At 50.6% G+C, this 26,541-nt stretch overlaps 1 protein-coding gene across 5 annotated transcripts in view; it reads left to right on the top strand.

The window, feature by feature from the left end:
- Nucleotides 1-26,541, top strand: part of TXNRD1 (thioredoxin reductase 1) — a 105,101-nt gene that overhangs the window by 65,415 nt on the left and 13,145 nt on the right. For 3 of the 5 annotated variants that reach the window (XM_025926656.2, XM_086712493.1, XM_086712492.1), the window contains one exon: nt 4,803-6,758. The exons of the other annotated variants lie outside the window; for them this stretch is intronic. In XM_025926656.2, coding sequence (XP_025782441.1) covers nt 4,803-4,865 — 63 coding nt within the window. In that variant the 3' untranslated portion in view covers nt 4,866-6,758. Of the gene's footprint in view, nt 1-4,802; nt 6,759-26,541 lie in introns of those variants that run through there. 5 annotated transcript variants of the gene reach the window in all.

Below are 26,541 nucleotides of genomic sequence, written 5' to 3'. Positions count from 1 at the left end.
CATGACCTGGCTGAAGTCGGATGCTTAACCGACTGCGCCACCCAGGCGCCCCAAGACTTGGATTCTTAACGGACTTGAGCCACCCAGGTGCTCCTGATGGGCTTAGTTTTCTATCCAAATCTACCAGTTCTATTTCTAAAATAATTCCTGAGAAGTAAAACTTAAGCTTGTAAAGTTTCAAAGACTTTTACATATCTTTGCTAACAGATGAGTGTCTTATTATTTTTTTTAAATGTGAATCATTCATATTTTCTCCTGGCTTCATTTTTGTAATGTTTTAAAATACTGTCCATCGGGTCTGCATTTTTTAAGGTGCTGATGATAAGGTGCTGATGCAGGAAGTAAAAAGGCGTTGTCACTGCTTTAAGATTGAAATGGACCAAGGACTTTTCTCAGTAATGTTCCTTCTGTCCATAAAAGTATTTTCTCCTTTTATTCAGAGGTAGTTTTGGTGCTGATTGTTATTGCTTTGACTTGCATAAGTGAAAGTGGCCTTGATTTCTTGTACTTTTTCCTCTTTGTATTAAAAACCAGGAAAGCGGTTATTTCTCAGGAATCAAAGGGGTGGCTGACCAAAAGGTTTGTCCAGGTGTGCCAACAAGGATACGGGCACTCTGTGAGTCCTGCATCCCCTGGGGACTCACCTAAGCCATGGCCCTCCAGTCTTACTAGACGCTTAGTGTGGCTGCAAAAGCTTGGCCTGTATGTAGGGGAGGCTAGAAACATACCAGTGTTTCCCTCTAGCTTGCTTGGTGTGGCCAAAAAGGTTTGGATCGCAATCTTAATTATACTCAGTAGCCAAATATGTTTCTAAGTTTGATTAACTGAACACAAAGCCTTTTTATGTTTTCGTGACTGGGCAATACGGATGGACAGTTTGGGTGACGATTTGGGTCTGTTCCTCACCGGTGCTCTGTGGGCATCGTGGATCAGCTGCGACCCTACTCCTATGCCGCTTTGCTCCAGGCCCCACTGATGAAAGCAGCCCCTTCCCGGGGCGTTTCTGGCTAAGTGGCAGAGGGGAAGGACATGTAAAAATGTGTGCCTTGGTGCTCAGGATTTTCAGAAATGACACATCCCACTTCCATACATGTGTCCCCAGTCAAAGCAAGCCCTGGGCCCCTAACATCTAATAGGGCAAGAGTATATAATGTGTGGTCTACACAAAAGGTCTTCACAGGGAGGTGAAGGCACTCTATGTTTTGGAAACTAGCAAAAGTCTCAGAGGAGTTCAGTCAGAATGATAAAGACAGGAACTAAGTGTCAGTGTTAACACAAAGATGAGATTTGACGGAGGAGTGGGATCAGACCTCATAATTGATTACTTAGCAGCAGCAACGGAGACAGAAGAATTAAGCATTAATTCCGGATGCATGGCCTGGTAATGGCATTCACCAAGGAGCCGGATTAAGGGCTCAGTCTTGGACGTGGTGAGGTTGACGTGCCATCCGGGAAGAGGTGTTCGTTAGGTCTTACTGGCGTGTAGCTGAGGAGGGACACCGTGGCTGGGGAGATAGTGGATTCATCTGCCTGAAAGGGAGAGGTGGGCTGAATGAGATGTGTGATGCGAGGGTGTCCGGGGGGAGCGCTGGGGGTGGACGCCCTGGGCAGCGCCTTCCGGCCTCAGTGGCAGCATTTGTGCGGCACACTGAGTAAGTAGAGCAGGTGGCTGGGCTGCACGGCCCGCCTTCCGGGGGCTCGGCCCATCAGCCCGGGCAGATGAGCGTCCCGGCAGGCCTGGTGCCGTGGTGGGGGGCGGCCACGAGACAGGGATGTGGGCACGGTCATTCTCACGGGACAAGAAGAGGAAAGAGGGAGTTGTCAAAAGGGAGGTGAGGTCGGCGACGAGGGCTACAGAAGGCTGTGCGCGGGGAAAACCGCAAGGTGCCCTCTGGGTTTGGCGGCCGGTGAGTCCCTGATGAACCACAGGAGAGGTGCTTCGTTGGCCTGGCGGGGATGGAAGCCAGATTTCAGTGAGATGAGGGATAAAAATAGACGATGAGTACTGACAGCTTAAGATTGTGTCTGTAAAGAGGATCAGAGACGGTGGTGGTAGAGGTGATCCTAAGGTTGAGGGAGGATTGTTTTAGGATAAATGCAGTGTGAGCCCTTTTAAATGCTAAGGAGCAAGAACCAATGGAAAAGGCAAGGTGAAGAATCAAAAGGTGATGTGTGAAATGAGAAGGTGAGGGGATGGGATCCAAAGCCCAGCCTGGCAGAAGGAGGAGTTACGGAGGAGGGAGGAGGGGCTCGCCCTGGGTGGCGAGCAGCAGGCAGGTGATGGGAAAATGTGTTATCCCTCTGTTACGTTTCCCTGAGCTGGAGGAACTTCCTTTAACATTTTTTGGTAGTAGAGGTCTGCTGGTGACAAAGTCTCTTAGCTTTTCTTTGTCTGAAATGTCTTTATTTTGCTTTCTTCTTCATGGAAGGAAGTTCCAGGTTGACAGGTTTTTTTGTTTATTTAGCACTTTGTGCTTTGTTGTCTTCCTCGAAAGAGTACTGAGTTTTGTTTTTGCTTTTGTTTTTGTGGTAGACCGTTAATGTCCTTGTGCATCATTTGATCCTTTGGAAACTTGCTTTTACGCTTTGTTAGGGTGGTTTAGAGTAGCTTTTATTCTGGCGCTAGTAATGCTTAGCCCTATTTTTATTTTATTTTATTTTATTTTATTTTATTTTATTTTATTTTATTTTATTTTATTTATTTTAATTTTTTTTAATGTTTATTTTCTTGAGACAGAGAGAGAGAGAGAGCAAGAGAGAGCATGAGTGGGAGAGGGGCAGAGAGCAAGGGAGACACAGAATCACAGAGCCCGACGCGGGGCTCAAACTCACGGACCGTGAGATCATGACCTGAGCCGAAGTCGGATGCCCAACCGACTGAGCCACCCAGGCGCCCCAACGCTGTTTTTAGATGTGGCTTTCTAGGGTCTCTACTGATTGCTCAGAGAAGCCTCTTGACTCTGGTTAGTGAGAACTGGAGCATCTCCCAGCCCTGAGTGGGTTCTGGTGGTGGTCAGCTTCCAGCTCTCTGTCTGGTGTTGTGTCTTCTCTAGCTTCATGGAGCCCTGCCCTCTAGGTGTGCACAGCTTGGTATTCAGCCAGAGATGAGGGGACAGCTCTTCCTCGGGGTGGCTGCCTCTTGGGAATTTGACCCCCCAAGTCCCAGCCGCCTCTGCCTCCCCAGCCTCCACTCTGTCTCTTCGAGTCGGCCCGGAGATGTCTGTGTTCTCTCTGGGCTCCTTCCTCCTACTGCACCAGGGTCTTGCAGATGCTTCCAGATGGAAAGCCAGGCCTATTGAAGGCTCACCTTGTTTGTTTCTCTTTGTTGGGGAATTACAGTCACTGCCTGTTGTCTGGTGTTTTGTCCAGAGAGCTGGTGTGGTACCAATTACTCCATTAGATCAGGAATAAAAATCTGTTTCTAAATGTATAGAAGTATTAGGTTTCTAAAAATCTTGACTGTAGGCTTCCTATTTGGTAAAACTACAAAGGTAAGCAACTGATGGTAGCTTACCATCGGTAGACTTCCAGACTTTGGATTGGGCCAAGAATTCGCAGTGCATTGCCTGCATTGGCACTCCACAAGAAATTCTACTGTGTGGTGCTTGGGCATACCCGCATTAGAACGGATCAGGCCATTTGGGACTCCTGCTAAAAATAAGATTCCTGGGCCCTACCCTAAATCTGCCATATTAAGATCAGTATAATTTCTGTGTGTTTTAATCAATGTGAATAGACTTTGTTCACCAAAGTATGAGAATCATTGTTTTTGTATAGACCCTCTTGCACAGTAGCCAATAAAACAGCTGCCTGACGATGTTAAGGCTCTAAGTCCGTAAGCACTGAGTGTTTGTAAGGATATGACACGAGGTGGTCTCATCAGTCACTGCAGATGAAAGTATCAGTTGGTCAGGCACCCTGGGGATCCAGTCGCCTAGAAGTGACGCATAGCCTCCAACCCATCAATTGTGTGTCTAGCTCTGGGTGCAGGGAGACGACTGGGACATCACGGAGCCTGTCGCAAACAGCGTATCGGCAGTAGCAGGGATAGCCAGCTCTAGGAGCCTGGGTGTGTAATGTGTAATATATTCACTGTTTGATAGTTGAGTTCTGTAGTCTACAGTATGTATCGTATACTAGAGGAACTGAATACTATTCAGTGACAAATGGAAGAATTAGAGCCATTTGTATCCATATGGGTGAATTACGGAAATACAGTATTTCCAAGGAATACTGGGGCCCAGGACGCAGACGACAGAACAGTGCATCTGTCATCTTGCTATTTAGATGCAAGGTTGTGAAAAACCTCCAAAAGGAATGCAGGGAATATGTAGGAATGGTGAGCACTGACTGGGGGAGGGGAGGAAGGAGGTGATGGGGGGGGACACACGTGGGGCTCTAACCACATTTGTAATCCCTGAGCTGAGTATATGAACACAGGGATTTTGTAATAGTACACTTTATACCTTTCTGCACATCCAAAATATTTCACCCTGCAGTTCTTTTAGAGAATTGACGACCAGCCGGGGCGTCTCATTTAATTGTTTTAATCACCCTCATGGTAATAAAGTTCTTCATTAGTTATAATCTAAATTTTTTTCTTTTACCTTGGTTTTAAAATGTCTTTCCCCTTTTATCCTCGGGAGAAGCTGTCACATTCCTGGTCATGTCACTCTCCTGTTTTTATTCATTTGAAGTGGTCCCCCAAGTCACTCTTGATAGGAATGGTGCTGTCTGTTCTAACTCCCTGTTAACTCATCTGTTCAGGTGTCTGAAAATCTCATGCTTTGTCCTCCCCGCAGGTATTCACAACCTTGTCGGTGACCAAGCGCTCTGGGGGAAGCATCCTCCAGGCTGGCTGCTGAGGTTAAGCCCCAGTGCGGATGCTGTTGCCGACACTCCAGGCCACTGCTGTGTTAACTTGCCCAAGTCCAAGGTGCAGATTTTAGGAAGGGTTTTGTGCTTTGGCACCCGCGTGTCCCGCGCTGGTGGCACCCAAGGCCCCCTTGGATCTCTCGGGTAGAAGGTGGTGGATGGAAGGCAGACAGCGTCGCACTGGGGTCACCGTGACGGACTGGAGCTGACACTCGGCAGCGCATCGGAGGGCGCGTCCATGAAGTCACCGGCCCCAAGCCCCCGCGGTGGGCGGTGATGGAACAAGTGCCGAGCAGTTTTAGCGCGACCGACCTCTCCGTTCTGGATTTGCTTACTCTCATTGTTCAGCTTTCTCATGTTGATCACTTTTTCCTTTTTTTTTTTCCTCCAAGGTGTACGTGATTGCTAGAGATGAGAAACGTTAGCAGTCGATTTTTGTCCAAAAGCAAGTCTTGTCTAGAGTGTGCAAGTAAGGTGCCTCACGCATGAGAGGCACTCGGAGGCTGCATAGGCTTGTCCCGTGAGAGAGAACGGTCCCGGGAGCCAAGTGTCCTGTTTTACGTGACTCACCTGTTGAGCAGGGTCTCCCCTAATGAGTTCCGTGTCCACCAACGAGTACATTTATGATTGAATCTGGCCAAATTTGCCCCATGTGCCACATCACCAGTTGTGAGGTGATGGCCCCTCGGCCAGCCCGTCTCAAGTGACGTTCCCCGGCGTGGAACTTGTAGCATGGTTCCTGCCAGTACTCATCATGGAGGCAGAGGTTCACCTTAGATGGGGAAAAACAATAAATGTTTTCCTTTACTTGGTTTATTGTGTGTTGGTCAAAGTGAGCTCTTTTGCAATAAGAAACATTTAATTTGTGTAAAACTGGTTTTTTTTGTTGTTGTTGTAACTTTAGCTTTAAGTTAAACACACAAATATCACGGCCTTACTTTTCACACATGCTATATGTATCTGTCCCTTCCTAAGAACCACATTCATAGGAAAATAGGTCTTCCCACACTTAGGATTTAACTCTTCTGTGGTGATCGTTTTTTTAAGGAAGCTATTAATATCATAAGTTATTATTTTTGAACACAGGTGGATGTGAAGGATTTTCATTGAAAAACCGAATGGTTTTGCCTTTTTCTGTTGAATGGATGACCGTTGCTGGCAGAATGGTGGCAGTTTTTGCGCTCCGTTAGCTTTCCAACTCGTCTTGTTACAAAGAGGGATTGACTCTGCAGCTGTAGATTTCTGCGTGAATGTGCTGACTGTTCCAGGATTACGTGGAGGCCACCTTGTCTTTCTCTGAGTTGGCTTTTAAACGTGTGCTGTGGCCACCGGGCCTCCCGTCCGCAGGCCCTCCGGCCCCTCTGTCAGCTCTCCCCTCTGCGTGTATTCCAGCGGCAACCCCGAATGCTTGGTTCAAAGTACATTTCTTGGTCACCTCAGGGACCTTCTGCGCCTGCCTGGCTCTTAGGCAGCAGAGCGCCTGCGCCTGCCCCCCAGGGCACTGCCTCCCGCCCTTACCCCTGCAGTGCTGTGAAGAAGGTGGGAAGGGACAAAGAGGGGAGTTGAGGCAGTTGACTGTGTTCGGTTTTATTTATTTTTTTAACCGTTTTTTTTTTTTTTTTTTCTCTCCAAGCCTGCCAGTCTCTGAAGTTAGAACAATAGGCAGTATGATTTTCGTGCCTCATCATGTTGTGATTCTCTCTTCTTAGTGGGATGGAATGTTCTGTCCCCCCAAGAAGGATTACACTTTATATATAGATTTGTCTTGTTTAGATTCTATAATTGCCCACTGTACTGAGATTCCTATTAAATTCCATGTATTTTTGTTATGTATCTTCTGGGAAAAACAGACAATGTGAAACATTAAAAGGTATTAATATCCACCCTGTGTGCCTTCTTATTGAATGGTGGTGTCGGGATTCTTTGCCGGATAGAGTTCAGGTTCTGCATCGATGATGACGAGAACTAGCTGCTGAGATTTACGTGGTAGTGCTGTTGGCTCTTCCGATTCCATCCTCCAGCTTACTTGAGGTCGTGATCTTTAGAGCGGCACCAGCCCCCCACCCCGCTGCCCCCAACCACACTCAGGTGCACTCTCTCTCGGTCCCAGCACTTCGTACGTCCACAGCTACGTACCCCTGTTACCTCCCCACACGGCCGCGTGCGGGTCTGTAATCCTTCCTCTCCGGACCGAGCAGTCCTTGGGTACGGATCCACTGGTTATGACCATTCCGGCTTCTGGCCGCGTCTGGCACACGGTAGGTGTTCAGGGCTCAGTTGATTCACTCACGTGCACCTGATTTTCTTATGCATCAGTTGTTAAGCAGAAATGTCTATTTTGTGTTAACCCGGACCGAAACCTTTCCAAAACGTCTTTTCCATCCCGGGCGATGGCCGAGGGCTGACAGCATCAGCCCGGTGCGTGTTTGCCGCAGCACGTGCCAGGCCCTGTGTCCTGACCCACTCTGGCTGTCCTCATCCTTCGTCCTCCCAACAGCTCTGCCAGGAAGTACTCCCGGACCCACCATTTACAGATGGAGAAACAGCCCCCGGTAGGAATCCTCGCTCAGGATTACACTGCTGCTTAGTGACGCAGCAAGTGTTCGGACCCAGAGCTAGGTCTGTGACGTCACAGGCCCAGCCTCTTCGCCGCCTTTCCATACTTCCTCCCCTCCATCTGTGACTCCTGCGAGCTCTCGGGGCTGCGGAGTCCGTTCCCGGGGCCCCTCTCTTCTCGCACGCCGTTGCACAGTGTTGTCGGCACAGTTAATACATACTCTGAGGTGTGTTAGCACTTCTCCTGACTGGTCTCTACGCTGCCAGTTTATTTCCACTCTTTGTAGAGCCAGGATTTCATTGCTCAGACTTCCCTTGCCCCAAGCCCTCAGGGTCTATCGGGGGCCTCTAAATAGGCACATAGTCCCCTGGCGGACACAGGGCCTGTCACCTGCACCTGTGACCTCTGCTTTCCCTTGCCCCTTCTGGTCACACCTGCTCTGTGCTCCACATACACTCGACTCCTGACCTCCCTGCTCTGGACTGCCTCCATCGAGGATTCCCTACATGCACTCTGCGGTACTCTGTGTTCTCTCAAGAGCACTTTGAATTACTCTGTGTGGAGACTGGCGTATGTGTCTTGTCTGTCTCTGGCTCTAGATAATCAGGGTTCTTCCCCTCTGTCGGCCCCCCACCCCGCCCCCCAGCTTCTAGCCCAAGGCCTGCAAGAGGCTTGGCTGATGGAGCCTCTTATGCCTGGCTCAGGACCTATCGGACAAGGCCACTTTAGGGAGCCTGTTAATCTCTCCTCTTACCTCAGGAACCTTTGATCCTCATGTTAATGAGAGCTGAAGAGGCGGAACGTGAAACCGTCCACCTCAGCAGGGAGGAGAAAATTAAACTGCTTTGAGAAACCATTGCATTCCACCTACACCGCACATTTTGAGTCTGACGGCATCGGACGTTGGCAAAGGTGTGGAGCGAATCGAGCGCTTACTTACTGCTGGCAGGAGTGTAAATGAACCGGTACAGCCACTTTGGAAGACAGTTTGACGTTAGTACGAGGTGAAGGCTGCACAGCCTGGTGCCCGGCTCCTCCACGCTCAGATACACAGCCAGCGCAGTAGGCACGTACGGGGATCCGTGGCGCCGTGAGGAACAGCAAAAAGCAAAACCTGGAAGCAGCCCCAGTAGCCATCAGATGAGGATGGACACACGAATCCACGCAAGAAGACTGGAGCAGCCGTGGCAAGATCTAGAACACGAGGGATCGGTCTAAAGCAGTGCTGAGTGAGAAAGTCACAGAGGAATACGTACAGTGATTCCATTGCGTAAACAAACAGGCAGAACTAGGCAGTGTGTGTGTGTGTGTGTGTGAGAGAGAGAGAGAGAGAGAGAGAGAGAGAGAGAGAGAGAGAGAGAAAATTGGCATAGAACCGTAAGGGAAAGCAAGAGAATGACAGTTGAAAATGAAGGATCCAGAGTGTAAGCTGCTCGTTACCAACTTAGAGTGGAGGATGGGGTCACTAAGCGGCCGCTAGGAACCAAAGGTCCCTTTCCTAACCCTGCCGAGCACTTCTGCGTCTGTTGTGTCATTATTTATGGTTTTTAGGGATGTTCCTTTGTGTCTACGCAGCACTTCTTTCAAGCGGCTTTAAAAGGGGAGGGGGGCAGCTCGCAAGGTTAGCCGACTGGGAGGGAGCCGGCACCGTCTCCGAGGAGGTTTCGCACGCAGAGCTAGGAGACCAGGGTCTGAGGAGAGAGAACCCAGACATACGTCCTTCTCTTGTGTTTCTCAGATGCCGTGTTGTTGGTTTTTTTTGTTTTTTTTTTTTTTGTTTTTTTTTTTTTACAAATTGAGGGTCTGTGGCGACCCTTCATAATATTGGTGCCGTTTTCCCAACAGCATCTGCTCACTTTGTGTCCCATTTTGGTAATTCCGGCAATATTTCCAACTTTCTCATTCTTCTGTTTGTGACAGTGATCTGTCATCTGATGTTACGACTGTAATTAGGGGCCACCACGAACTGCTCCCGACCAACTGGCCATTCCCCTGTCTCTCTCCCTCCTCTTCTGTGAGACACAGAAGTATTGAAATGAGGCCAGTTAATAACCCCACAGCGACCTCTGCATGTTCAAGTGGAAGGGAGAGTCTGTCTGTCACTGTAAATCAAAAACTGGAAATGAGTCAGCCTGGTGAGGAAGGCATGGCAAAAACCACGACGGGCCCAAAACAGAGCCTCGTGATCCAGTTAGCCAAGCTGTGAACACGACAAGTTCGTGGAGGCAAGAAAAGTGCCACTCCGGGGAACACGTGAGTGACGAAAAAGCAAAACAGCCTTCCTGCTGGTACGGGGAAAGTGTGAGCGGTCTGGATGGAAGAACAGAGCGGTCACAACATCCCCCTTAGGCCGAAACCTGACCCAGCGCAGGGCCCTGAGTCTCTCCCGTCCCGTGAAGGCTCAGAGAGGTGAGAAAGCTGCAGAAGGAAGGTTGGCTCATGAGGTCTGCAGGAAGAAGCCGTCCCTATCACATAGAAACAAGCAAAGTGGTTTCTTGAGCTGGAATCTACTCCTGGTGAAGATGCTGTGAAAGTGTTCAGGTGTCAAAGGACTTAGAATTTCACATACACTTAGTTAGTAATACAGTGGCCGAGTCTGAGAGAATGGGCTCCCCCAATTTTGGAAGAAGTTCTGCTGTGGGTAAAATGCTGTCAGAGAAGCATCGCAGGCTACAGAGAAGTCGTTTGTGAAGGCAAGAGTCGGTCAACGCAACAGACTTCACTGTTGTCTTATTTTAAGAAACTGCCACAGTCACCCCAGCCCCCCACAGCCGGCGCCCAGAGCAGTCAGCAGCCGTCAACGTCGAGGCAAGACCCCCACCAGCAAAAAGATGACGACTCACCGCTCAGATGATGGCCGTTCTATTTTATATTCTTTTAATTTTTAAAAATGTTTTTATTTATTTTTTAAAAATGTTTTTATTTTTGAGAGAGAGAGAGCACACAAGCAGGGGAGGGGCAGAGAGAGAGAGGGAGACACAGAATGCGAAGCAGGCTCCAGGCCCTGAGCTATCAGCACAGAGCCCGACGCGGGGCTCGAACTCACGAACCATGAGATCATGACCTGAGCCGAGGTTGGACATCCAACTGACTGAGCCACCCAGGAGCCCCAATGGCTATTTTATTTTATTAATAAAGTGTTTTTAAAGTTAGTTATATACTTTTTTCCCCTGACATAATGCTACTGCACACAAGAAGCTATAGTTTAGCATGAGCATAACTTAATGTACCAAGAAACCAAAATACGTATTGACTCCCTTTATTCTGACACTGTATCACTGGAACTGGACCGGCAGTGTCTCTGAGGTGTGCCCAAACGGCAGAAGGCCTTTCCTGACCTTCACTCACCATGATTGCATCCTTGATCTGAGATCCAGGAGTCGGCTGAACATAAACTTGAGTTTTGGGGTCACTTGTGGCACAGCAGTAGACGATGGGAGCCGAAGAGCGAGGTCAGAGAACAGGCAGGCCAGGTCTCTTCCCTAAACCCACTTTAAATCAGAGCACTCAACTCTGAACATTTCATAAGATTTTATGTAGAAAAAGAAAAGAGCTTTTGTTTTGTTTTTTTTCTTCAAGTTTGTGAATTTGAAATTCCACTGCAAGAAAGCAGGATTTTACTGCAGGATGTTTCCTGCTAATGCCCTATAGCTCTGACACCATCCACTGCCCTCTGGGCACTCCTGGGGGGGTCTCACAAGGAGCAGAGCAGAGCGGGGATGGGGCGCTTCTGGATCTTCTGGCCATCTGCGAGTGCCCGCCCCCCACCCCATGACCAGCCTTAGTTTGTCCGTCAGGTACTATTTCATAGTATAGAGATTGGAAAGGGAGGTCAGCTCCTCTGAGTCCAGTTACAGGTGCAGAAACAGAGCCAGACGTGAAGCTGCCTCCTCGACATCAAGGTCAGGGGTGAACAGGTGTAAACAAAACCGCGACCAGAAGCCATCCTGGCTTGCAGCTTTGTGCCTTTGCACAGCACAATACCGCTTGGTTCCTGCCACCATCTCCTTTGTAGATTGTCCCACATGCTTAAAAACACCAGCCACGCAAGCACACTCTCGACTGCCATGAAAATGAAGGGCAGGAAAGCACGTGCTGACTCTGAAAAAGCCGATAGATAAGCAGGGCCTTGGCCCTGCGGTCAGCACACAGTAGGTGTGCGGGAGTGCATGGCGACTGGCCGGCGGTGAGGCGTGGGGAGCCCGTGGGGTTGGCTGCCCTGCAAGGATGATGGGGATTCCTTCTTGTATGTCAGGGAAATGCAGTGGGGCCTGCCCAATAACTGCAAAAGCAAACACCCTGGGTGAGTGTTTGCTAAATGAATGAAGAGACAGGAGACCAGATTATGGTCGCTCCTTCCATCCGAGGCACAGTGGTTGCGAGGTGAATAAACACTATGATGGTTAGTTTATGTGTCATCTTGACTGGATCAGGGGATACCCAGATATCTGGCTAAACACTGCCTCTGGGCGTGTGTGCGTGAGGGTGTTTCTGAAGGAAATTAGCATCGAATCAGTGGGCCAAGTAAAGACGTTTGCTCTCCCCAGTGTGGGTGGGCACCATCCAATCCACTGAGGGCCTTAATAGAAGAAAGAATTTGGCTTGTCCTACCTGATTGCTTGAGCTGGGATATTTATCTACCCTTGGTGCTCCTGGATCTCAGACCCTTGGACTCAGACTGAGTCTGAGCTGGGAGCCACTAGCTTTCCCGGATCTCTCCAGCTTGCAGACGGCAGATCGCGAGACTTCTCAGCCTCTACAATTGCATGAATCAATTTCTTATAATAAATCTTTTCCTATACATATATCCTATTGGCCTAGTTTCTCTAGAGAACTCTAAAACTCTGAAGGTGTGTGTGGTCAGGTATGGCGGGTGAATGCACATAGTTACTCCTTCATTTCTTTTTTAAAAAATGCTATGAATGGGGCGCCTGGGTGGCTTAGTCAGTTAAGCATCCGACTCTTGGTTTCAGCTCAGGTCATGATCTCAGTTCTGTGGGTTCGAGCCCCGCATCAGGCATTGCCCTGGCAGCGTGGAGCCAGCTTGGGACTCTCTCTCCCCTCTTTCTCTGTCTCTCCCTAGCTCGTGCTGTCTCACTCTCTCTCAAAATAAATAAACTTTAAAAAATTCTTTAAAACAAAATGCTATGCAGCGCGCCTGAGTGGCTCAGTTGTTAAGCATCTGACTTTGGCTAAAGTCAGGATCTCATGGTTCGTGAGTTTGAGTACCATATTGGGGGAGCTTGAGCCCTGCTTCTCTCTCTCCCTTTCTCTCCTTCTCTCTGCCCCTTGCTCGCACACGCTCTCTCTTTTAAAAAAATGCTATGCAGGCAGGAGAATTCAGCAGTGAACAAAAACATCAATAATTCTTCACACCATAGTGGAGGGAAACAGGCAAAAATAACAAGTCAAATGTATGGAATGTGAGCTGGTGTTAAATGCCATGGAGAAAAATCTAAGCAGGGAAAGAGATAGGGGTGTGGATCCCAGGGAAACAGAAAACAGAAGATGGGAAGGCAGAGAGGGGAGTTGTAAGTAGCCTGTGGAAGATTCCAAGCGCTGGCCAGTGCTTTGGGACGCATTCTGGGGCCGGAGCCGGGATGGGGGTGAGGTGAGTGAGGCCTGCTCACTGAAGGCCTCCTAAGAGCGGGATCAGCCCTTGCACAGCTCTGGGAATTGAGTTCTGCCCTCTGGGCTCCACATGCTTCTCACCCTGGTCCCGAGCACCTGATGGCCAGTCGGCTTTGGGCCGGTTGACATCCTGCCCCAGCCCTGACCAAGGCAGCACGGTTAGAATCTCAGCTGTGCCAACCACTGGGCCAAGTTATCTGCGCTCAGCCTCGCTCAGTTCCCTCCTCGGTAAAATGGGGCTGTTAACTTGTACCTTCCGAGGACGTCTGCGAGCGTTTAAGAAGTTGAAAAACATAAAGCACTTAGAATATAACCTTACTGTGTGGAGAGCAGGCATATGGCAACATTGACTGTTGTTATTACATGATTCGGTGGGAGTGAAGAGTGGAAAAGAGGTCGGAGAAACAGATGCGTAGGCAGCTCCAAGTCAGAGCAAGAGACGGAGGGAGACTGGAAAGGGCAGTTGCCGCGGAGAAGGTGGGGTGGTAGGTATGGAGAGAAGAGCAGTAAACCCGATTGTGACACGGCCGTGTGTCATTCCACAGTTACATATAAATTCCCTACTGTGTGTTTGGAATTGTGCTCAGAACTGGCTTGATGGGAAAGCCAGGGTAAGTTCAGTCTCCCCAGACAGACTCCGGGGAACACAGGAGACGGGCACACGGCGGCCTCAGCTCAGTCCCCAGCTTCCAGCGGGCACTTCGACAAAACAAGCCTAAAGCAGCTCATCCGTTGGCCTGGAAGGACTCCCAGGTGACTTAGGGGCTGTAGGTCTAGTAATGGGATTTGGGCTGTGTCCCCAGCAGCGCTCAGGGCTTTAGACCTTTTAAAAAATGCTTCAAAACATGAAGGAAAAAAGTTAACACAGGAAAACTGCAATGGCGAAATCTTTTATTTATTTATATTTTTTAAAAATAAATTTTAGTGTTGGGGTGCCTGGGTGTCTCAATCGGTTGGGCGGCCGACTACAGCTCAGGTCATGATCTCTCAGTCTGTAAGTTCGAGCCCTGCATCGGGCTCTGTGCCGACAGTTCAGAGCCTGGAGCCTGCTTCCGAATCTGTGTCTCCCTCTCTCTCTGCCCCTTCCCTGCTTGCTCTCTGTCTCTGTCTCTCTCTCAAAAATGATAAAAACATTAAAAAAAAATTTTAGTGTTTATTTTTGAGAGAGAGCGAGAGAGAGAGAGTGCGAGCAGGGGAGGGGCAGAGAGAGGGAGGGAGACACAGAATCTGAAGCAGGCTCCAGGTTCTGAGCTGTCAGCACAGAGCCCAACACGGGGCTTGAACTCACGAGCCATGAGATCATGACCTGAGCTGAAGTAGGACGCTTAACCGACTGAGCCACCCAGGTGCCCCTCAATGGAGAAATCTTTAAATGTCTACCTAACATGATCTCAACTAATCAAATGCAATTGAATCTGGCTCCCATATACTTGTAAACGTTATAGTTCATATGTCTGGGATGATGTGGGGGGCAACGTGCTAATACGAGTGTGTAGGAGAACAAAGACCTCAAAACGGCCCCAGAGGAGATGCTCAAAAGAGACATTATTGATGGAAACTTCAGGCAAGGAGAACACAAACAGTGCACATGCAAGGCGCTTTATGTGCAGCGGTTCGATGAACCCTTGTAAGAACCCTCGGAACTGTTGTACCCATTTTTCGGGGCGGGGGTGGGGTGGGGGGAAGATGCGGCTCAGAGTCAAGCATCCACTCATCAGTCCAAACTCACCGGGATGTGAAGTAGCACAAAGAGAAGGTGTGCCCCCTGGTGTTCATCTGTGTGAACAGCAGGCTGCCGCTTCCACCTCCCACTTCTAATCCATTACTTTTTTTGGAACACAAACTATTCAGCTGAGTGAATAAGCCCGCTGAGCTAAAAAAGTTACAGGACTTGCACATCAAGAGGGCAGGACATACAGCTGGGCAGACAATGCTGGGAAAACTCCATCAGTACTTGTGTGACTGTCAAACAGGATCCGTGTCTACACCCTGTAACAAAGGTAGCTTCGAAACAGACCTAAATGCATGCGTGTGGCACAAACATCAAGTGTGTACGGTAATATAGGAAAATACGTCGGTGACCCGGAGGTGGGGATGGACTGCTAAACCGTGGTCTGAAAGCATGGACCGTGAGGCAAAAACATCGAATGGACCGACAGTGTCACGGGTTCTGACCCAACAGACCACCATGGACAAGAGGGAATAAAGACGCACCAAAACTGGGAAAAGACAATCTCAGCGTCTAACACTGACAAGGGACGTGGAGCCAGATGACTCCAAGGAATCCTGCCCAGTCCTCAAGAAGACAGGGCCCCCGAAAGAAAACGGGCAGAGGACGCTGAACTGGCTGTTCCTTGAAGAGGACAGATGTGCAGGCTCACGAGTGACTAAGAGGTGAATGGAAATGACGGGAGGTCACGTTATCCTCGTAAGATCTGCCGACACCAGAGGCTGATGAAGGCCAAGCGAGGGGGCTCTTGGGCTGTGCCGATGTGTGTACCCCACGACCCGGCTGTCCTGTCCCCCCGGGGCACCAGCCCCAGAGAGCTCGTATGTGTGCGTCAGGGAGCGAGCCTGCCGCTGTCTACTGGAGCGTCATTCGGGGCATCGGGAAGCTGGGCCCGGTCCCGATGTCTCTCACTGGGGGACGGCTGGATGGGCTGCGGTGGGCGCAGGACAGGGCAGCAGTGTTCCAGATGTGCCGCGACATGGGTCAGAGCAGGAGTGAGTCTGTTTTCAGCATGTGAGGTCCACAGAAGCAAAGGGGCAGTGCTGGGATTCAAGGCCGGGACGGCGACTCTCTGTCTCTTTCTACCCCAGCCCTGCTGCTTCCTGCACACACAGCAGCCTCCAAATGTCCAGGGGAGTCTGTCGGTTGGGTAGGGAGGGTGGGAGAGGGCTGTCACCTGAAAATAACCTCTGAGGGACTGTGAGCCCTGCCGCCGTGGAGTGGGGCTTCGAGCCCTTGGTGCTGCTCAAGGGTGTAGGGGTGACTCTAGGGTAAGGAGAGCGCTGGGCCAGCAGGAGGGAGACCCAGAAGGAGAGGCCTGTCTGTGCCAAGGGGTCAAGTGCAGAGGCAGGGAGGAAAAGCCCGTGCACTCTCTGGCCCCCAGCAGCCAGCCTGGAACCCGCACAGGCCTTTGAAGACGACCGTGTAATGTGCAGGAGCCAATATCACACCCTACCCCCAGCTCTAGTGTGGCAACAACCCATGGGAAGGGGATTTTGTGGATGAGTCCCCCACCCCTGCAGGGCGTAGGGTGGGGATTGGCTGCATCACGGGCACCACCCTTCCCTGGTGTGCTTCCTGCGATCGTGAATTTGAGCCTAATAGTTGGTGAAATGAATTTCTCACGGTGAAGTGAAGAGACAGGACAATGATTAGGAAGGTAACTGCCTTGCCTCCCATGTAGCTCTCACAGGTTAATGACTACCTTCTCATAAATTTCTTTTTTCTCAAATCTGGTGGTACGTTGCCTGGGTCCATACCCAGGACCCTTAACAAAGGAAGGGAGAAAAGGCCATCGGCAGCTGCTCAGGGCTGGGCCTGCTCGGTGTGAAGTCAGGCGGCTCTGGGCCACTGGCGTGGGGGCTCTCCCACGGCCATGTGCAGCATTTAGGAGCTGCTTCCTCAGGGCTTTGCTTGCGGTCACCATCATGCACTCTGCTCTGTGCTGAGCCTCTGAAACAAGGAGGCTCCAGTAAAAGCATTCACTGTGCTGCCCGCCGTCTGAGGCTCCGCCGTGCGGGGTCTCAGCCCACAGGTGGATCTGAGAGCTGGGCATTATTGTCCCATTTTTTAGAAGAACCTAAGGGTGGTCGCACACGTGTGGAATGGGGACAGTCTGCTGTCTTCAGTGAATAGAACACAAAGGGGAAACAACAAGGCAGAAGGAACCAGAGTCCTTGGGTGACCAGCCCTGGAGCGCCCTGCCCCCCTCCATCTTGTAGATGAGAGAGAAAGAAGTGTGTCTGGACCTCTCTTTGGAGATGCAGCACTCTGGGGCTCTCTGATACCCCAGCTTAGCCTCTACTCCCGCTAATACAGCCACTTAAATCATTTTTTGTCCCAGAGAATATTTAATAATGTGAGAAATAGCTTACAGTGAATAGCTTTTGTCAGTATATAAACACAGGATTTTTAGGGCAGTGGAACCACTCTGGATGACGATTTGTCCGGACCCACAGAATGTACGACAACGAGAATGAACCCTGATGTAAACTTGGGACTTTGGGTGATTATGATGTGTCAGGTTCATGGATCTTGGCAAATGTACCACTCTGGAGGGGAATGTTGAAACTGGGGGACGCCCTGTGTGTAAGGGCAGCGGTTATATATCTCTGTCCCTTCCACTCAATTTAGCCGTGAAGATTAAACTGCTCTAAGAAATAAAGGCTATTAAAAAAAAGAACCACACGACAACCCAATCCAGCTCCAGAGATGTGCGCCGGTGCGGAAGACCCACGCATTTTTCTGTGGCTTGGCCTCAACCTTCTCACGGCCTGCCGAGAGGTCCGCATGGTTGTTTGAAGGTGGCCCCTGGGACCCGGGCCTTTTTGCACCTAGGGAACAAACTCTCTGCATGAGATGCTCAGGTAAGTCCCCAAGGTCCAGCTGGGCCTCAAGGTCTCATGATGCCAGCCACCCACCAAATGAGCAAGAATCCAACATCACGCTAAACTCGGGGCTGCTGCCGTGTGGCTGTCACATGGCTCATGGCACCAGAGGGTGACTATGACCACACAGGCACTGCTGAGCGTGTTTTTATCCGACCCCGTGAAACTAATCTCTGCAGAAAATGGCAGGAGGTGGTTCTCCCTCACTTTTGTTTATTGGATTCCTAAAGTGTCGTGTCTGAGAAGAAGGAGAGCGTTAGTTGTATTTATAATGACATTCATTAGTGCCTAACTAAAATGCATTAATATTTTATTCGTGACTGTTAAGTGCTGGCAGGCCAGTGCTGTGCCGAATACGAGTCTGGAGCCATTGCTCCAGACCTGCGGCTTCTCTGGAGGAGCTGAGACACGCGTGGGGACCCGCGGGCACTCACACAGCGGGCAGAAGGACCATCTCCAGATGATGTGTTCTTTTTTTTTTTTTTTTTAATGTTTATTTATTTTTGAGAGAGAGAGTGTGAGCGGGGGAGGGGCAGAGAGAGAGGGAGACAGAATCCGAAGCAGGCTCCGGGCTCCGAGCCGTCGGCAAAGAGCCCGGTGCGGGACTTGAATTCACGAACCGTGAGATCGTGACCTGACCTGAAGTGGGAGGCTTAGCCGATTGAGCCACCCCAGGCGCCCCTCCAGATGATGCATTCTTTCGGGAAGCAAATACGTGTCAGGCATGATGTAACCAAACCTCCATCACGTGGATGCAACAATAGAGACAGAGAGACCCAAAGGCTTCTGCGGAACACAGGAGGCCGGGGTCCCGTCTCCCGATTCCTTTGATGGCCGGGAGGCTTCGCGTCAAGGGTCTGTGCCCTCCACCCGGGCTCCCCTTCCTTCCCAGGGGAGAGGGTCCTGGGGAGAGGCTGCTCCAACAGATCTGGATATGAACCAGGTTCCTGCCAGCCTCTGTCACTGGTCACCGTGGGTGGGCGTAAGAGGGAGTGAAGACTCCCCCTGATCCCTGCAGGGCAGAGCTGGGGACAGGTCCCCGCGGATTTCACAGCCTTTCCTGTGGGTGTCATCACATAGCTTACAGCACTTTTGTCATCTCTGTGTATTTACTTAACACTCTGGTTTAATAAAGTGATCCCCCTTCTTTTATTATTGTTTTAAGTGTTTATTTTTGAGAGAGAGACAAAGTGTGAGCAGGGGAGGGGCAGAGAGAGAGAGGGAGACACAGAATCTGAAATAGGCTCCAGGCTCTGAGCTGTCAGCACAGAGCCCGACGCTCGAACTCGTGAACGGCGAGATCATGACCTGAGCCGAAGTCAGACACTTAACCAACTGAGCCATCCGGGTGCCCCCCACCTTCTTTTAAATGTGAACACATTTGGGGCACCTGGGTGGCGCAGTCGGTTAAGCGTCCGACTTCAGCCAGGTCACGATCTCGCGGTCCATGAGTTCGAGCCCCGCGTCGGGCTCTGGGCTGATGGCTCAGAGCCTGGAGCCTGCTTCCGATTCTGTGTCTCCCTCTCTCTCTGCCCCTCCCCCGTTCATGCTCTGTCTCTCTGTGTCCCAAAAAAAAAATAAACGTTAAAAAAAAAAAATTTTAAATGTGAACACATTTATGTACATACGTCTGTCTGTCTGTCTGTCTACACCCATCATAGGGCTTGAATTCACAATCCTGAGATCAAGAGTTGCATGCTCCGTTGACTGAGCCAGCCAGGGACCCCTGAACACATTTATTTGAAAACAAAGCCATGTAACAAAATCGTAAATGGAAGCCAGCCTCACTTGCCGTAAACAGATATTAATTTTGTAAAAATGCATATTGCCTGTGCCTGAAATGCATGAGTTGTTTCTGGAAGGCCACATAAGAAGCACATGGTGATGACCTAGGAGAGAAGAGCTGGTGGCCGGGGATGGGGTGGGGGACAACTGTGAGTGCCTATTCCTTAATCCCATTTATTCTTTCTGCCTTTGGGATGAAACAAAACCAGTTTGAAAGAAATGCGATGAAAACAAAACGTTGGCATTAACTTCCGGCTACATAGCGTGGCCTCCCGAAGCCGCTGGGCCTCAGGCCTCTCTGCGATAGAGCATTAGATGGCAGAGGGAGGCAGTAAGGAAACCAGCGGAGGCTTTCTCTGATGTAATCAAAGAGCAAAACCCGCTCAGAACCACCTTCCCACTCTGTCACTCATGCCGCCCTCCACCCCGTGCTGAGCTCCCTCCCAGCCTTCAGCATCCTGGCCCCGACCTGTGGTCAGCATTGTTCCAGGGACAGGACAGGCTCCAGGAAGTCAGAACTGAGAGCAGGCTTAGAGCCCCCCAGGCGAATATTCCTGACCAGGTTCTCGGATCCAGGGAGATGGTAGCTGGTCTCGGTCACATTTGCAAAGAGTTCTGGGACTTCTTAAAGCCACCCACTTTGCAGAAGCAGAAACCGAGGTTTAAGAAGGAGTGACTTCTCCAAGGACACGCAGCTCGCGCGCCCGAGGCTCTTGGCGTCTCTCAGCCACAACCTTCCCTGGATTCAGAGGCAAGGTGTGCGTGTCGAAGATGCCAGCTCTCCAGGCTGGAGGGAAGAACCTGCAGGGGCCCGTTTTGTCCAGTGCTCTGCCTTGGAGCAGGGTGAGGGCTCCCAGCCTTGATTTCCAAAGGAAGCTTGAAGGATCAGAGAAGCTAAGTGGCTTTGAGGGTGCTGATGGCTCCAGCATTCACACAGTGAGCAAATGCCACGCCCACGCGGAGCCAAGCAACCTGAGCGTGGGAAGACCCGCTCTGACCCAGGGCAGTGGGAACTTGTGACACCACCGGCCGCCGGGGACAGACGTGGCACCAGTGACTTGATCTCTGAGGCGCCTCTGCCGTTCAGACCGTGTTCTTTTCCAGATGTTGAGATGATTCGACGATTAGGGTGCGCAGCAGACCTAGTCTTTCAGTAATTTTTCCGGCTGTGTCTCCACTAGGAAGTGGAGATGTGGAGCTGTGTTTTGGCCGGTGTGTTTCTTTAGAGACTCAGTTCCTGTAGGAGGTTGAAGGGCGTCCTTCCTTTGATTAATGGGCATGTTAACTGTGTTGGAATCTCACCCAATAACTCAGAAGAAGGGTTCCTCAACTAGGGGTGATTTTACCCCCAGGGGACATTCATGTTGGTTGTCACAACGGGGCACAGGGGCCCGAGAGGGTGGGAGTGATATCGGCGTCCGGCAGAAGAAGCCAGGGTGTTGCAAAACGTACCGCAAAGCACGGCTGCTGCAACAAAGAATTATCCAGCCAAATTGCCGACAGTGCGGAGGTCGAGAGACCCTGTTCTAGGATTGCTCTAGAATCTTCCAGAGCTGTTTCCAAGACTCCACACAAAACCCCCACAGAACTCTACAAGGACCCATGCATGTGGTGTTGGGTTGAGTAGTAGAAGACATATTGTGGACTAATGGCAGCCAGCCTCGTTGGGCAAATGGCCAGGTAGCCTTTGGTTGCTATCGGAGGCCGGTAGTTGCCGGGGGTGGTGAAGGAAGCTGCTCCCTGACTTTGCTCCCTGGTGAAAATGCTACCAGTTGGCTGACACTCATCAGCAGGGAGGTGCAGACCTGCTCACTAAACCCAGGGAGGCCCCGATTCTTGGTCCTTTTAGACACTCCACCTGCACCTTGGATAAAAAGCTCATTGACACAAAGTGTCACCAAATCCTCTGAGCTGGTGGCTGGACATAGGACCCTTTAGGAACTGGGAATGTGGTGCTAGAATGGGGGAGGGCACACTGGGTTCTGTTCCCTGCTCGTACATGGATGAGATGTCTCTAGAGTGTGTTAGCCAATGCACATATCTGAAAACCACAGATTTTACCAAGGAGAGCCCATTTAAAAAAAAAAATTAATGTTTATTTATTATTCAGAGACAGAGCATCAGTGGGGGAGGGGCAGAGAGAGAGGGAGACACAGAATCTGAAACAGGCTCCGGGCTCTGAGCCATCAGCACAGAGCCCGACGCAGGGCTCGAACTCACAAACTGTGAGATCATGACCTGAGCCAAAGTCGGACTCTTAGCTGACTGAGCCACCCAGGCGCCCCTAGGAGGGCCCATTTCTAGCTTCCACGATGTTCCTTAGCCACGAATTTCACCTCCTAAATCTACTTCTAACATCTATTTTTGCTAAATAGCAAACTCTTCAATATGGATCAGAGATCAGGAGAGCCAGACTTCGTGATGGCCCCTCCAGAGAGTGACCTTTTGACTGAATGCCACCATTGGGGTGGCTTAAGTCCCACACTCTCCCTTACATCACGCTCTGTGGAAAGGTTCTAAGGTAAGTTCCAGGGGCCTCCCGGAAGGGCCGAAGTCTTGTCTAGAGCCAGCATGGAGACCAGGAAGAAAGGCGAGTGGGGAGCAGGCTAGGTAAGAGAAGCCTCCAGAAGGAAAGGAGGCCAGGAGGAGTTATGCAGCAGCCTCTCGCTGGCTTTAGTTGGGGATCTTCCAGCTTGCCCATGGCCTTGTGTTCTGAAGACCGGGAACCTAGGCCGGGAACTTCTCCCTGCATGCCCCGTGGTTTCAACCCATGGCAGCTTTGAAAGGAGCAACTTGGTGCCCAACAGGCCCTTCCCAGATCTCAAAAGACTTGATTATCAAGCAAGCGTCTCTGGGAAGTTTCCTTCATAGCGCCGATCAGAGTGGGATCATTTTCAGGAATGTCTTTCTCCCCAACCAGGCTGGAGGGTCCAGAGAGCTGGGGGCAGCATAGGGAATTGTGGGAGCCTGCAGCCCTGACTCCAGACTGAATCTCCATCTGCCACTTACTAGCCGTGTGGCCTTTTGAGAAACACGACTGAGCCTCCCTGTGCCTCACTTTCCTTCCCCGTCAAGTGGACGTGTTGTAGCATCTACCTACCTTAGAGGCTGGATGTGGATTAGAGGAGATAATGGTTAGAAGGCATTTAGCACTGTGTTTGATCGTTACTAAGTGTTTAATAAATGTTAACTGTTACTATTATTATCAATAATATAAATGTTAACTATTATTATTATTAGCAATAATATTATTGACCTCTGTATTTTCTTTTTTTTTTTTAAATTTTTTTTTTCAACGTTTATTTATTTTTGGGACAGAGAGAAACAGAGCATGAACGGGCGAGGGGCAGAGAGAGAGGGAGACACAGAATCGGAAACAGGCTCCAGGCTCTGAGCCATCAGCCCAGAGCCTGACGCGGGGCTCGAACTCCCGGACCGCGAGATCGTGACCTGGCTGAAGTCGGACGCTTAACCGACTGCGCCACCCAGGCGCCCCTACCTCTGTATTTTCAAAGCCTCGAACAAAAGCCAGATCAGAAGAGGAGGGGGCATTGGGGCGCCTGGGTGACTCGGTTGGTTAGGCATCCAACTTCGGCTCAGGATATGATCTCTCAGCGGGGTTTGGGCCCCGTGTCAGGCTCTGTGCTGATAGTTCAGAGCCTGGAGCCTGCTTCAGGTTATGTGCCTCCCTCCCTCTCCTTCTGCCCCCTCCCCTGCTTGCGCTCTGTCTGTCTGTCTCTCTCAAAAATAAATATTAAAAAATTAAAAAAAAAAGAATAAGAGGAGGGGAGAGGCAAGACAAGGTTCATGCTTCAGTTCACATTCTGTTGATTGGCAACTGGACCTTGAACAAGACACTCAGTGTCTCTGGTCTCATTTTCCTGCCCTGAATAATGGAGATAATAGCACCCAAGTGTATTGTTTAGAAGTGTTTTTGGCTGCAAGTAACAACCAGGGGCCTAAACTAATAAACGTTTCTTCTTCTCCCATAAGAAGTCCCAAGCAAGTGGTTTCAGCTATTGGAGCAGCAGCTCGCTGATGTCAGGGTTCTGGGTCTGCTGCTTGGCAATTCTCTTGTCCTTTTCCTCATGGTCACAAGATGGCTGCTGCAGCTCCAGGCATCAAGTCCATAGTCAGGGCAAAAAGGGTGCTACTGCCTCTTTACCTTTTGTGCAGCCATGCCAGCAAACCCCAGCTGACTTTTACTTTTAACTTCCTGGCCCAAGCTGTGTCCCATGGCCACCTCCAGCTGCAAGGGAGACTGGGAAAGTGAGTTTTGTTTTGTTTTGTTTTGTTTTTCCGCTTTTCCAGTCTATTGAGTGGATTAGCCCATGCAGAGCAGAGATAACCCCAGGCAGTGGAGGAGCTAATCTTTGTTTTATGTCTGTCTTCTTCCCTCTGGGCTCTGTCACCGCCCCCCCACCCCCACCCCGGGGTTGCTATAGGGCTCCAAGAAGATTGCATACATGAAAGAGCTCTGTAACGCACTGCACAGGTTAGAGCCATGATTCCGAATATCAGAGCTGCGAAAAGGAAAAGCAAGACTAACCATCCTAGAACAGCCTGTGTTTCCCCTGTTTACTTGCTACAGAAGGTCTCGATGTGACTTACATCATCATTAAGCAGGCGGAGCATTTGCTTCAAAACCTCACCTCTCGTGATCCCTCCTTGTTCTGTTCACTCTCTGTTCTCAGTGCAACAGGGACCAGTCAGTTCTCTCTGCAAACAAAATCAGCGAAAAACCTTCTGGGGACATTTCGAGGTGTGCATGGGCACAGTGGATGCTGGCCGGGCGGTGGCGTGTGTTGATTCATCCACAGGGGGCAACAACACCTCTGTCAATATTTGCAAGGGAGAGAGGTCTTCACGAGAAAGAAAGGCCACATTATGGGAATGGAATGTTTTATGCAGGAGACGTTTTAGAATCAGGGAGGGTCAATAAAGAGGCTAAGAAGGGTTAAGAACTTGGGCGTAAGAATAAGGCACCGAGGAGTCTACCGCCTAAGAAGGGAAGCAAGACTTCTATCACCTGCCCTGCCCTGCGGCCCCACGTCCCCAGTTTTAGGAAATAACGGACTTTTCCCTGAGACTGTTTGGTGGGAGAATCTAGAGATGCATATGTCAAAAGGCCTGAGGGAGAACCTCCGTGAGCAATCCCCACAGCGTCCTACGGACTGACTGCTTCCTCCCTTTTCGGTCCAAGAGGAATTGGAGGGAGGTGTTGAAAGCTTTTGAAAGTCTTTTGAAGTCACACGGGCTGGGTTCAAATCCTAGCTGAGCCACGTGCTTGTGTGACTTGACTTTGCTGTCGAACCTCTTGGGGCCTGGGTTGCTCAGCCAGAGAAAGGGGGGTGATAACATCAGCCCCTCCCTCGTGTGGTTGTCACAAGGACTAAATAAGGAAAGCCCTCTGCCGGTGTGAGCGAAGACTATATGCGAACCTTCGGCAGACGGCAGATCTGGCCACTGGGGAGGTGGGAGGGAGGTTCTTCCAGCTAGACCCACGAATTCTCGTGTGTGCCTGAAGACACATTTTCTTTCCTTCCTCTTTGGTAACCTGAGCAGCGATTTTGACTTTCAACCCCTGCATTTTCGAGAAGGAAGGCACAAGGGACGAGGGGGATGGGGGGGTGGTGACCAGGTCTAAACAGCAGAGCACAGAGGCTGGGAATCCCAACTTCGCCATCAGACCCATCTTGGTTAGAACTGGTCACTGCTACTTACTAGCGTGATCCCAGAGAAGGTAACTAGCCCCCTGGCGAAGGAGAGACGGTCAGTGCTCCTGGTCGGGGGCCGTTCAGGTGACTCAACAGGACAGTGATGTCAAAAGGTTGGCACCCTGCCTGGCACATAATAGGGGTTCAGTGTGTTAATTTGCAACAGTAAGTCACAAGCAGCCTGGCGCTGAGAGCTCCCGACTGACTGTCGACTGTCGGCACCATAATCCATCGCCACTGCCTTTGCTGCCCCGTTGCTGTTTCCTTGCGGGGTGGGGGTGGGGGCAGGGAGCGGCTCTAGATGCTTCAGCATCCTGTCTTCTGTCGGGGCGTGGGGGCGGTGGGAGGGGGTGAGTCACCTGCATCAGGAGGTCAGGAGGGAAGGGAATCCTCTCCCCTTGGGAACAGCCCGTCTGCAGGAAGCATCCTTTCTACCCGCCTTGCACCCCAAATCCCAGCGCTTTACAGGGGAGGCCCCCGGGTGCATGAGTTGTGGGGAGGGGAGTGGGAGAGGCCCGCAGAGGCCCAGACCCGTGCCCTGTGGTGGGGCAGCAAGGTCCTGCTACAGTGGGGCCTCTGTCCTCAGCCTCGGTCCTGGGGCTGTGGGCTCCCATTTGCTGTCTGTCCTGAACTCCCCTGTGCTGTGTGTGTGTGTGTGTGTGTGTGTGTGTGTGTGTGTGTGTGTGTGTTGGGAGCTGAGGAGGGAGCGGGTGAGACAGGAATGTTGTTGATTAGCCCCCCGCTCTGCGTGTCCCAGGCCCCGGCGTGCTCTCTTGGCAGTGGGTGCTACCCTGTTTACATCAGAGGATTATTGTTGCATTTGAGAAAAATCTGCACATTATTAAGATGGAAAATGTTTGTTAGCCTTTGGGGCAGAGACCGTGTCTGTTTTTTCACTTATCCCCAGGGCCTAACATAATAGGCGTCCAATAAGTATGTGCTGAACACATAACTGAAAATTAATTTAAGTAGTTGGCATGAGATGTTCATTGCAGCATTATTTATAATAGTTAAAAACGATTTTTTACGGTCTGGTTAAGAAATCTATGGTATTTGGGCACCTGGGTGGCCCAGTCAGTGTCCGACTCTTACTTTTGGCTCGGGTCACGGTTTCGTGGTTTGTGGCTTCTGCACGGGGCTCTGCACTGACATTACAGAGTCTGCTTGGGGTTCTCTCTCCCTCTCTCTCTGCCCCTCCCTGGCTTGCTCTCTCCCTCTCTCTCTCAAAAAAATAAATAAACAGAAAAAGAAGAAATCTATGGTATTAAATACAATGGAATGGATACTATTGGTAGAATTAGCACAGAGAAGGGCACCTGGGTGGCTCAGTCGGTTAAGCATCTGACTTCGGTTCAGGTC

The sequence above is a fragment of the Puma concolor genome, chromosome B4 (genome assembly GCF_028749965.1).
Source record: "Puma concolor isolate L17-30 chromosome B4, mPumCon1.1.hap2, whole genome shotgun sequence".
NCBI lineage: Eukaryota > Metazoa > Chordata > Mammalia > Carnivora > Felidae > Puma > Puma concolor.
This window is presented reverse-complemented; position numbering and strand designations above follow the sequence as displayed.